This window comes from Eurytemora carolleeae, unplaced genomic scaffold (assembly GCF_000591075.1).
Source record: "Eurytemora carolleeae unplaced genomic scaffold, Eaff_2.0 scaffold167, whole genome shotgun sequence".
Lineage (NCBI taxonomy): Eukaryota > Metazoa > Arthropoda > Copepoda > Calanoida > Temoridae > Eurytemora > Eurytemora carolleeae.
In genome coordinates, this window is record NW_019396219.1 from 217,709 (window position 1) to 231,359 (window position 13,651).

General features: G+C 30.1%; 1 protein-coding gene across 1 annotated transcript; it reads left to right on the forward strand.

The window, feature by feature from the left end:
* Positions 1-3,723: 3,723 nt before the first annotated feature.
* On the forward strand, positions 3,724-13,166 carry LOC111698475 (uncharacterized). Its single transcript, XM_023468825.1, has 12 exons — positions 3,724-3,845; positions 4,537-4,615; positions 4,758-4,800; positions 6,119-6,204; positions 7,647-7,771; positions 9,930-9,989; positions 10,239-10,293; positions 10,549-10,623; positions 11,112-11,143; positions 11,246-11,260; positions 11,866-11,946; positions 13,061-13,166. The coding sequence occupies exons 1-12, from the start codon at positions 3,823-3,825 to the stop codon at positions 13,128-13,130; spliced, it is 744 nt and encodes a 247-aa protein (XP_023324593.1). The 5' UTR covers positions 3,724-3,822; the 3' UTR covers positions 13,131-13,166.
* The last annotated feature ends 485 nt before the right edge of the window (positions 13,167-13,651 follow it).

A 13,651-nucleotide genomic window follows, 5' to 3' on the forward strand; every position in this document is an offset into this window, starting at 1 on the left:
GGGTATAAACGAGATGAATGTTGGACTAGTTTATTTGGCATTCATTACATAATGGACAGTACACCTTGTTGATCTTTCTTGGACTACATGTTATGTTCATAAATCATCATTGTTACTCAAATGTAAACACTGCAGTACACTTACCTCTTTGGGGATTCCTTGTGCTTATTGTATACATACTACGTATCCTCGTCAGTTGTACTCCATGTGCACAGTACATGTATGTATAACACTACAACAATTACATTATGTACTATGTACTCTTAATGTTTTCAGTTGAGCATAAGATTGTCCAGTGCTGTGCTAAGCTGGGAGAATATACTCTAGCCAGAGAGTATTTATCCACCTGTCTACTCGACATAGGAAATACTTGAACATTAATATTTTATTAAACTAGGAGAATATACTCTAGCTAGAGAGTATTTATCCACCTGTCTACTCGACATAGGAAATACTTGAGCATTAATATTTTATTAAACATTAAAATATTACAGATAAAGGCATTGAGTCTTTGCTTCTACAAACTCAAATCTTCTAATTTCTATATCTAAACAACTCATTGTCGTAGATTTCAAAATTCTGTTATATTAAAAAGTCTAAGGTTTTCACAGCCAAGTTGCAAAGATATATGGATTAGAAAATTTGAGTTTCTGGCAAAAAATCAGATTCTCCTTATTGTTTTGTATTCAGTTTGAAATTTCAAAGGTCTACGACTTCGGTGGGTTGCTAAGAAATTGGGATGAAAAAAAAAAAATGTTTGAGGCAAAAAATCAGTTCCTTTTTATATCATTCACATTCTTTTTACAATTTCGAACAAAATAATTGTAATTTTGAAACACTTTCAGTAAGATTTAATAATAAAAACAAAGGTTTAGAGATTTTTTAACAGTGAAGTAAGCATTAATTATAAGTATTTAAGATTGTTCTGATCTAAGTGAATCCAGTAGAACAAAGTTTAAATCTATTCTTCAAGAAACCTACCTCAAGATTAAACTTAAACAAGATAAAGAGAAGATTGAGGTAACGTGATAATTAAATTATACAAAATAATAAGATTTCCTAAATTATTATTATCAAGATTTCATCACTTACAAAATATGTATATATAAAATAAATATGCTATGTTGTACTGAATGGTATGCTTAAATTCAAAATCAAAAAAAATATTTATTTATTTTACTGAATTGCTATCGGCACAAAAAAATCAAATTGAATTTGGAATTTGAACTTTTTGTTTAACAACATTTCCGTATCTTTTAAAAATCAAAGATTTATTTGATTACAAATATATATTCAAGTTAATAAGCAATTGCATAGTAGATAAGGGGTTTGATTGAACATCTTCAGATAATTTTTATTGTTCATGTATGGACATGATTCTTGGAAAAAATTAAATCTTTAAGATTCAAACATTTATGATAGTGTGATATTGAAAAGCATATTTATTTTTTAATTAGCTGTGATTTTTTTCAAAATTATCTTATATAGTATAATAAGGAATTGAGTCTTTGTCAAAAACTCTTATTTTTTAATCCTATATCTATCCATGTATATAGTAAAACAACACATCCATATATATATGTTTCCTCTGGCCGACCAAACGGCTGGACAAGATTGGCTGACATTTGTTGTGGACCCTCATGGGTAGCCGAAGGGTGCCATAGGCCAAAAAAATAGAATTTGTTTATTAACATTTTTTTTTCAAAACTTTTTTTTGTACGGCAACGCCGGGCCTTTCTGCCGCCTACCCCCCCCCCCCGAAAAAAATTCGTCGAGAGCAAATATATAATTGATTTACAGTGTATTCTATGTATATTTACGGGATAAAGTTTTATTGCAATATTACACATTAATATATTTACATTGAGAATAATAGATTACTAGGCTTTTAGGGCGCTTCGCGCCCATCTTCTATTTAAATTGTGAACATGTTCTTTTTGTTTACATTTTAAAACAAAGAAGAAAAAAATTTAGCAGATATAAAAAAAATTCGCGGATTTTCAAGAATTTAATTTTTTTTTACAAAACTAAAAACCTTTAAAACACATTTTTTTAAAATTGTTATCATTCATAAACCTTCCCTGTGGTCACGTGATGTCCCACAAAAAAATGGGCCCGATCGGTTCAGCCGTTTTGACGTTTATTGGATACAAACAAACAAACAAACAGACACCCAGACAGACAAGCCAAATTTATATATAGATTTGCAAATAATATAGTAGAGACTATAAAATAAATCTATGATAGATATATCCCCCTTTATGTTGTAGACCTTAGATATTTTAAACAAAGAATTCAAAAAGATAAAGTTATAAGAAAATTTTAGTTTGTGTCAAAAAATGAATTCATTTAATTTAGGACGAGTTGGTCCAAATAAAGAACCATAACTTAATCAGGTATAATTGTTTTAGTTTTATTTTGATTTGATTTTTAGAAACTAAATAAAAACAATTATGAATTGTTTTAGTTTTATTTTGATTTGATTTTAGAAACTAAATAAAATCAATTATGAATAGGTTTAGTTTCATTTTGATTTGATTTTTAGAAGCTAAATAAAATCAATTATGAATTGTTTTAGTTTCATTTTAAATTGATTTTAGAAACTAAATAAAATCAATTATGAATTGTTTTAGTTTTATTTTGATTTGATTTTAGAAACTAAATAAATTCAATAATGAATTGTTTTAGTTTCATTTTGATTTGATTTTTAGAAACTAAATAAAATCAATTATGATTTGTTTTAATTTAATTTTGATTTGATTTTAGAAGCTAAATAAAATCAATTATGATTTGTTTTAGTTTCATTTTGATTTGATTTTTAGAAACTGAATAAAATCAACTATGATTTGTTTTAATTTAATTTTGATTTGATTTTTAGAAACTAAATAAAATCAATTATGATTTGTTTTAATTTAATTTTGATTTGATTTTAGAAGCTAAATAAAATAAATTATGAATTGTTTTAGTTTTATTTTGATCTAATTTTTAGTAGCTAAATAAAATCAAATATGAATTGTTTTAGTTTCATTTTAATTTGATTTTAGAAGCTAAATAAAATCAATTATGAATTGTTTTAGTTTCATTTTGATTTAAGTTTTAGAAGCTAAAAAAAATCAAATATGAATTGTTTTAGTTTCATTTTGATTTGATTTTAGAAGCTAAATAAAATCAATTATGAATTGTTTTAGTTTTATTTTGATTTGATTCTAGAAACTAAATAAAATCAATTATGAATTGTTTTAGTTTCATTTTGATTAGATTTTTAGGAGCTGAATAAAATCAATTATGAATTGTTTTAGTTTCATTTTGATTTAACTTTTAAAAGCTGAATAAAATCAATTATGAATTGTTTTAGTTTCATTTTGATTTGATTTTAGAAACTAAATAAAATCAGTTATGAATTCTTTTAGTTTCATTTTGATTAGATTTTTAGAAGTTAAATAAAATCCATTATGAATTGTTTTAGTTTTATTTTGATTTGATTTTTAAAAGCTAAATAAAATCAATAATGAATTGTTTTATTTTCATTTTGATTTGATTTTTAGAGGCTAAATAAAATCAATAATGAATTGTTTTAGTTTCATTTTGATTTGATTTTTAGAAACTAAATAAAATCAATAATGAATTGTTTTAGTTTCATTTTGATTTGATTTTTAGAAACTAAATAAAATAAATTATGAATTGTTTTAGTTTCATTTTATAATAAGAATGATAAAATTTCAGGCTCTTACACAGAAACCATTTGAGTTCTTCCGCACTAACATCAACGAGACTACATTAGAAAACCATAGTTCGGATGAACTTTTTAATCAGTTCTGGAATATGGTAACACACAAGGAAACTAGGTGGGGAAATATAATTCGAGAAACTGATTACTTATCTCAAACTATAATTATTTAATCCCTAAATCTTTGCAACCTGATGATGTAAACCTTTGATATTTCAAACTTAAACTATTTGAACTAACAGAGTTTATAATTTGAAATATCAAAGGGCTAACCGTTAGGTTACAAAATCTTGAAAATCAGAGTTTGTGGCAAAACTTAGTTCGTCTTAGTTTGAGGCAAGTACTCACTTCCTTAAAATAGATAAAGGACATATCTCCTCTAGCTACATAATTAACAAAAAACATTTATAAGAAAATTAGTTTATTTCTTGTTTTGTCCATTTATTTCAGCTAATGTCACTCATTTTAGAATGCAAGATTTTTGTTTCATGTTTTCTGTTTAGAAATACAGAGAGCAGGATAAAATGTTAAGATATTTCTGTTTACTGTTTAGGGATACAGAGAGCATCAGGATAAAATGTTACGTTATCTCTGCTTCCTGTTTAGGAATACAGAGAGCAGAATAAAATGTTACGTTTTTTCTGTTTCTTGTTTAGGGATACAGAGAGCAGAATAAAATGTTACGTTATTTCTGTTTACTGTTTAGGGATACAGAGAGCATCAGGATAAAATGTTACGTTATCTCTGTTTCTTGCTTAGGAATACAGAGAGCAGAATAAAATGTTACGTTTTTTCTGTTTCATGTTTAGGGATACAGAGAGCAGAATAAAATGTTACGTTATCTCTGTTTTCCTGTTAAGAACCCTTCGTTTAACCAGTTATCACCAGGTTAACTTAAAAATTACATTTTTAGTATTTTTTTTCTGATAATCTTTATTCTTAATTTAATGAATAATTTTTTACATATTCAGGCCTTAACTTAAAATTTATGAACAAATTTTATGAGAAATTTTATTTCAAAAATTTTTAGGAAAAGAAAGTTGGTCCTCTCTCCAGCGAGGAAATATTTTTAGGTATTTAAAATATAAGAAAATGCTGAAATATGTTTGTATTGCAGTATTGGAGGAGCGAAAAGAAACTAGTATTTAAACTCATATCAGCTCTCGAAATTTAAACCCAGCAAAAATCAGGAAGCTTTGAAAATGTAATAATACAACTATGGTGAGAAAATAGTGAGGAATAGGAAGACGACATTAAATCAATACTTAAGTGTGTGTATGATGTTGTTTCAAAGCAAATAGTTTTACTAGTACAGGGTGTACCAAGAAACATGACAGTTGGTGAATAGTTTAACATGTCTTCTTCCAAAATATGTCAAGTTGTTAACCATTAATTTAAGACCTCTGTAAAATGTCGTCTTCAACTTGAATCTCCTCTCGGAGACAGCCAAACCAAATTTTCAGCCCGCAATTCCCTTTGTACTCCTCCGACGGAGCTTAAAATATTTTCGTTGTTGTGAAATCATTAAAGTTAAGCAAAATACTTTCATAAGAAGCATTAGTGAATTTCGTTAAATATTCAACTGTAATTTTTCAGAAGTTAAAAAAACGTATTTCAATACTGATCAACAATAAGTCACCCCCGACCATCCCTAAATAATTCGTAAGATTTTTTCTACTATTAACATTCATTATAACATTGTACAAGTAACCATGACCTATAATTTATGTTATTTTTTAGGAAATAAAGATTTTGTTATCGAATTTCTGAGACGGGGTTACTCTGTTGTGTGTATTTGTGCGGCCTATCGGGAAAGAATCGTCCGGGGAAAATAAACATCCCCCACCAGAATCCTAACTGGCCTATTATCCTGATTTGTCTAGCGTGTTGCTGTTTTCCGTCAACACAAGTTGTTTGAATAATAATAAATATGGCATCCATATAATAGTAAAATTGATATCTAAGTAAAATATATTTGAGTAAAGTTTTTTTTAAAACTAAGTAAACTGCAAAAAGTTTTAAACATCTAATACAGTATATGGAAGAAGATATTTAAAACTATTCACCAACTGTCATGTTTCGTGGAACACCCTGTAACTTATTAAGTAATTATTAAGTGAAATGGTTCTTATTAGACTAAATAATTGCTGTGCTAATGTTCAAGTCTGATTTTTAACTATTTAAATCATACTTTGAGTCTAAAAGTATTCTTCCTATTCCAGAGTTTTCTGGTTCTCACTGTAAAACTTTTTGGATCTTTGGCGGCTTTGCTAAGCAACGTTTTATTAAAATAAAGTCAATTTATAATTTGATTATGAATGGTCCTGTGGTCATCCTAAAATATTTATTATTATATTTTATGCCAACATGTCAAAACGAAACCCTTTTAAGGTCGAATTCTGCTGCATATGTTTATGGTTCAAGACATGAATTCACATCCAATATTCGGCCTGGAATCAAACCCTCATAGCGTCCAGGTACAACAAATCATAGACTGTGTCCATTTTAAAGTGTCGCAACGCCCTGGGCTTTGATTTAACTAATGCATACTTTTTTGTAGCCCTAACCATGTGCATGTTAAAACCACAGCGCACTTAATTTTAGGTTCTGTTTTTATAAAGTAATTGGCAAAATTCTCGTCAATTTTGCGTGATAGCTTGCAAACTTTAGATCACTTTGTAAATTGTATAATATGCCCATTTGAAATAAAACGATTTGAAGACTTATTTTTTTTCTTTGACTTGAATACAATCTTTAAATAGTGCACTGCACTAAATTGGGTTGGAAAAATCTAAGTTTTATGAGTAGGTAAAAATCACAAAATTCAACTAAAGCTTAAAAAGGGAGTGGCCGGCTATGTAAGGTTGTTGAACTGAGTATGCAGTGTTGTCGAAAACTTCTTTCGGATTCATTTGAGACATATTACACTTTTTAAAGATCGGTAAATCCTGAGTTTGAGCGCAAAGCCGACGTTAAATACTCCTACTTTGGGGGTGGATACGCTTTCAGAATTAGTTTTTTTTTTAATTATTAATTAACAACGACATAAAATGTAAAAATATTCTACAATAAACTACAGACGTCATGTTTAGGAACATTTTGAGAAAATAAAAATTAATCTTATCATCGAAAATAAGTAATCTTGTTCAATTATTAGTTTCTATTTTCTCAATATTCTAGTTCACATTATACACAAACATGTTCTGCAGATTTTCTTGAATTATTATTGAAAAGACGACATTTGAAGTATTTCAAAGAAAATTAGAAATTCAATATAATAATGAAAACGAAATAATCGATTTTAGCATTGATTTATTGACAAATTTCTTTTGTGAAATATGTTCCTAGCCATCTAATTAGATTACTGTATAATTTTTACTTTATTTTTCGTAGTCGTTATTTAATAATTTAATTAAACTAATTCTGAAAACGTATCCACCCCCAAAGTAGTAGTTTTGAACGTCGAATTTGCGCCCAAACTCAGGATTTACAGATCTTTAAAAAGTTAAATATGTCTCAAATGAATCCGAAAGAAGTTTTCCACAACACTACGTACTCAGTTCAACTACCTTACATAGCCGGTCACTCCCTTTAATTAAACAAATGTTGATTCAATATTGTGTGAAACCTGACTAGGCACACAATTTTATTTTAAACTTTAAAATTTTTAGCGTTAAAGGGAAAGTTTTCACAAAAGATTGTACAGTGAGAACCAAAAAAAGTTGAAAACGGAAGACGTATCTAAGTAAAATAGGCCAGGGAATAATATACAATTGCTGTCTTTTATGTTTAATCATAACAGTCGACTTCCTAGTTGACATTTAATGAGTCTCACCGTAGAATGAACCATATGGTTCTATTTTAATTCATCATAAAATCATCTGGCATTTTTTTTCGCAAACTCTTCCTTTAATTACAGATCGGGCTGGAAACTATTGGAAGTGCCATCTATCCAATAGTTGGCAGTTACTTTAATCATTCCTGTTCTCCGAATACCTTGAGAGTCAACGTTGGCAGAACTCAGATGCTCATTTCAAGCTCCAGGTCAGAATATCTACAGGGTGTCCAAATAAACATGGGAATTCAGTGACGAATTCGATATCGTCTTTTAGATAATTCTTTGTTTTAGTATAGTGATACCTACTGAGAAAGCTGTAATCTGTAAGAGTTTCGTTTGACATGTTCACATTTTGTTTGTTTATGTTTTGACTGCATACGGTTGTACTTAGTAAAACAAGAAAATTGCAGTATACAAACTTGTCTGTCTTCACTGTTCATCTTGCGGAGACAATAGACACATATTTACAGTCTTTTACCATTTTCATAGAATAAATTCTAGCAGACATAATAATATTATGGCTTTTGAAATTAGGTATTACAATGCTAATTCATAACAAAGACGATATCTAATTCCTCACTGAATTCCCATGTTTTTTGGGACACCCTGTCTATTAAAGGGAGTAATGACGAGATTTCAAGTTATCCTTCATTCTAAGAATAAGATACCTAATTCACAACACACCCCGGACTCACCAAAGTGAGAAGCATTCGGCTTACTTTTATTTCAAATAAAACGTGTTTTGGTCTATAATTCAACAACCCTTAAATTTTCGGATTTGTTTATTTTATACTTTTTCATTCAAAACGTACTGACAAAATGTATTTAAGAAAAAAGGTTAAAAAAATATGTGATCGAAGGTCACAGCTTTATGAAATATTGACAGAACCTTCAAATCCATGTGATTTGTTAATGATAAATATCTTTCTGCAATAACTTATAAAAACTTTACAGATTTTCATATTTCCATTGGTGGATTTCAAAACAGATAATAAAAAAACTTTGAGGAAAGGACTAGCCACAAACTTTCACTTTAGGGTCAATCTATATTTTACGGAACAAAATGAATGCATAGATTTACATTAATTTTACAAAACTATTACAAAAGTGTTGATTTAAGGGAAGTGTTCGCGAAAAATGAAAGGGGGTTTATAGGCTGATATCGAAATGAATTCGATTTTGATCGCTACTAATTTAACTTCTATGGGTGGAGAGTGTGTGACACCAGTTCTCGTTAGATCACTGAAGTTAAGCACACTTGTCCACAGCCAGTAACTGGATTGGTGTCCAGACTGGTGTTCACGGGTTCGATTCCCGTACTCCACACAAACCTGTGGTTTCAAAAACATCTGAAGCCGACATCTGGTTTAGCAGTTATGACCACCTGACGGATGTAGGAGGACAGAGGGGCGGCTGTCAACAACTCTCGCAGCGAAAGGGTGCGTGCTTTCTGCTCAACAAGAAAGAAGCTTCAAGTGGGATTGGTCCAAGTGAATGACGATGAAGAGAGGAATGGAAGACAAGCAGGGAGAGTCTGTGGTTGCCAGCTATAGGTACCTGGGGGTATCCAATCCGGGCTTACAGATGTTAGGGAGCAATGAGTGTGATGTTTCCTATCAGTACGGCACCCGGGCCTCATTCCAGTATATCAGAAGGATTCCTGCACTCTATATTCTCAGGCCTAAGAAGAATCTTAGGCAGCTGGAATCTTGTCAACCCTCTTCTCAGAATGAATGAAGCGTGGATGGATGAATGTGCTGCCAGATTACAACCCCTGGTAGATCAATATAAAAACCCAGACAACACCAAACTTTCGCAATAGAAAAAATTCCGAGATTTGATCGTAACAACCCGATCATGTCCTGGGGACAAAAAAATCTCTTTTAAAAAAATTTAACTTCTATCTGTTGCGTGTATATATACTATACTATATATACTGTATAAGGAGAAAAAATGGTTAAAAATTTCCCAAGTGCGTAACATCCATATAAATTAACAGAGCTGCATTATTTTACTCAAATCGTAAATAATTCAGTTAAATTAAGAAAACTATTAATTTTTATATAAAACTTACAATTGTCGAATTCAATTCGATACATTCGTATAGTTGATATTACCGATCCAAAAGTTACTTTTGAAAATTTTCTTTTCTGAAATTTTGAGGATTTTTGAAAAAAACAAAACATTTTCATAATCTCCAGGAATGTTCCAAAATTCAGTACTAGCCGTTAAAACAACTTTTTAGCGAAATATAAATTAAAAAACAAAATAAAAAATATTATGATATCAGTCTATACCCTCCTCTCATCCACTTTTAACACTCCCTTTAATAAAGAAACAAATTTAAACAAAGATATTATTTAGAATAAGCTCTGGAGATGAGATAACTGATATTTACAGTATGCATTTCAGTGAAATCCTTAGGAGGGTTTTTAATTCATTTTTTTTAAATTCAAAAATTGAAAAAATGTTAAATATCCGATTCTTACAATATAAAGTTAAATGAACAGAGCTGGGAACTTTAGAAAGAAATGTCCTTAATCCCGATCAGTTAACTGGAGATTAAGAAAACGATGAGATCAAACATTAATCCCGATATCCACCATTCAAAAGTTCCCAGCTCAGAAAGATTAATTGACAATATAATTTTGTTAAATTTAAATTTAAAACCAGAGAGAAGCGACAATGGTGGCTTAATAGGAATTTCAACTTTGTTTGTAAATGTGAAGTAAGTTTTTTATTACATAATTTATTAATTTACTTAAAAATATTTTTTATTACATAATTTATTAATTTACTTAAAAATATTTTTTTTAATGAAAAATTTCGAAAGGTTTTAACTCTTGTCTCCAATTTGTACTTATCTGATTTAAAAAAAAAAACTAATCAAAACTTCATGCAGAAAAAAGTCTTTTTGGTTTGTCAAATTCGGAGAAAAATCGAAGATTGACAGATTGACAGATACTCATTTCAAACTTGTAAGGGTTGTGAGAAAAACTGGGAAATATTTGAGAACCTGCCAACCAAAGTTTCAGACCAACTCAGATCAAAACTTCAGGTCAGTTTGAAGTTTTTACCTCCAGTTAAGTTTGGATTGTTAACTCCAGGTGACACCAAAAAACGTAAATTTTCAAACAAGCTTTTTCGTGTGCAACATTTAAGCAAAATTTAAGCAACATTTAAGCAACATTGTGTAATTGATCTTATTGCTAAAAAATCAACGTTTTAAGTGAAATGGGTTGTGCAAGGGTGCACTTACCTTGCACAAGTGTGTGTTTTATGTTCTTAAATTGTACTACATAAAATCGTGATATGAGAACGTGTACAATGGTCTTCCTATTCCATAGTTTTTAGGTCCCACTGTACGGTTTAAAAAATCCTTAAAAAATGAATCTGAGTGCATGAGGGAATAGGTCAAATACAAGCAATCTCTTTTTCCGGAAAAACAACATTAGATATTATTAAAAAGTGAACTCACAACTAGCCCTCGACTAATAATTGCTTTTTTTACTTCAAATGCTTTGTTTAACTAAAACTTATTTTTAGATGGTTGAAACAGCTATAGCACAAGCGATCAGGAAAATAGTTGTTTAAAAAAGATTAACAAGTTTTTTGACATTGAATTAAAAGGTTAAAAAATTGATCAATATAAGTTCAATTTTTAAACAACTTTTTTTTAGATCTGATGACTTCAAGTAAGCCAACAAAATAAATGGATAAGTTAACTTTTTAAAAACTCAATATTTAATCCCAAACCTTCAATATTAAACATTTTAAATATTGACCTTAAACCTCAAACCTTTAACTAATTTCAACCTTTAAATTTCGATTTTAAATCTCAATCATAAATCCTGAAAACCTTTAAATTTAATCTTTTACTGCATGAATTCTAACATACTCCGGGTTGGCTTTAAACTGCCTGTGACCTCTATTGACCCCAGGTAGACCTAGAATATAGCTGATGACCTCTTTTAACCCCAAGTTAACCTAGAATATACCTGATGACCTCCCTTGACTCAAGGTTAACCTAAAATATGCCTGTTGACCTCTACTGACCTGGGTTGACCTAGAATATACCTGATGACCTATGTTTACCCAAGGTAGACCTAAAATATGCTGGATGACCTATGTTTACCCAAGGTAGACCTAAAATATACCTGATGACCTCCATTGACCCAATGCCGACCTAAAATATGCCAGATGACCTCTACTGAACTCAAGTTGACCTAGAAACCATCTGATGACCTCTATTGATCCCAGGTTAACCTAGATAATACATGATGACCTATATTGACCCCAGGTTAACCCTGCAGCTCCACCTAAGACAGCTGGGACTTCTTGAGGGCTTAGAGAAACCACACACACTCCATGTTCTTATCAGGTCACTTTATTCATTTACAGAGACCCATTCAAATGTCAAATGAAGACGATAAATGAAGTCGATCGGTCTCGCTGTACATTATCGTCTTTTCAAATAATTCTTTGATTTAGTATAGTGATACCTGCGGAGAAAGCTGTAATCTGTAAGAGTTTCGTCTGCTATGTTCAGATTGGTTTGTTTATGTTTTGGCTGCAAACGGTTGTACTTAGTAAAACAAGAAAATTGCCGTATACAGAGTAAACTTGTCGGTCTTCACTGTTCATCTTGAGGAGACATTATAGACACATCTTTACAGTCTTTTACCCTTTTCATAAAATAAATTCTAGCAGACATAATAATATTATGGCTTTTGAAATTAGGTAATACAATGCTAATTCATAACAAAGACGATATCCATTTTGTCACTGAATTCCCATGTGTATTGGGACACCCTGTGTAAGATAGCTTATAGCTCTAAATTGATCAGAAAATTAAAAAAAATGAAGCACCGAAAAAAATTGGTAACGCTATAGCAAAATTTCTTGCAGAAAATACAAGGTTTTCTAGTAATATTCGCGTGTATTTTGGCAAGACAGCTTGGAGACAATCCAAAATAATATCGCACATCTATATATATACTCTTATAAGTATAAAGAGAAGTTTATAATTCAATATGATATCAGCTCAGAACTATATATATACTCTTATAAGTATAAAGAGAAGTATATAATTCAATATGATATCAGCTCAGAACTTTTCAAACGAAACCAATTGGTTTAACAACTCATTTTAACCGATTGAATTGTATGATAAAAAATTATTATTTAAAAAGTGAATATTTGCACATTATCTTTTTTCCATCTCATAATCTAAGTTCGTTTCCCTTATGTCCATTTGACAGCCCAAATTTTTAATTTTTAATAATCTTTTTGTTTGTTTTTTTTCTTGTGATTTTTAACAAACATTTAAAAATTTTTTTATCGATTTTTATGGTTATTATATCCTCAGAACTGACGAGGGTCAACCCAGACCGAAATATATTTTCAATAAATGTGGAACTAAAATCTACTTTTTTACTCTACAGAGGTTTGGTCCATCACTATCACCGAATTTTAAATTTATTATTTTTGTTCAGGAACTCGTTTCAGTTTGCGTGCTGGAGATATTACGGGAAAATGGCGGAAAACAGAATAATATTATCGTGAAAAAATTATTGAAAATAAAACTTTAACATACTCTGATTATTTGTCTTGATAGATGGAAAGAACCAAAAAAAGGATATTCAATTGTAAATCCTAAATTGCATTTAGGAGAGTTTTACAACGTTAAGCGTACAGTAGCCACCAGAAAAAAATAGGCTCAAAAAACGACTTTACCTAATGATCAAATCAGCTAATGCTCGCGTATGATATAATTTCAAGTAACCTTCCGAAGAGAAGTTTCGATTCCCAACTTTACCCGCATACGTTTTGTCTGATAAAGTATTAATGCACGCAAATCTGCCCCTTAAGTAAAAGTAAATTCAATGAAGCATAAAGTCTGACTGCATTAACCTTAGTTGTTGCACCGACTAGTCCTGTCAATAGAGCTACGTACAGTACACATTGGGACCGGAAAGGTTGACCCGGCTTGGAAATTCAAATTTACTATACAACTGCCCGTGAATGAACTATCCATGATTTCTCTTTATAGAATTGTTAATTTTCAGTCAAGATTTTACAGTAAA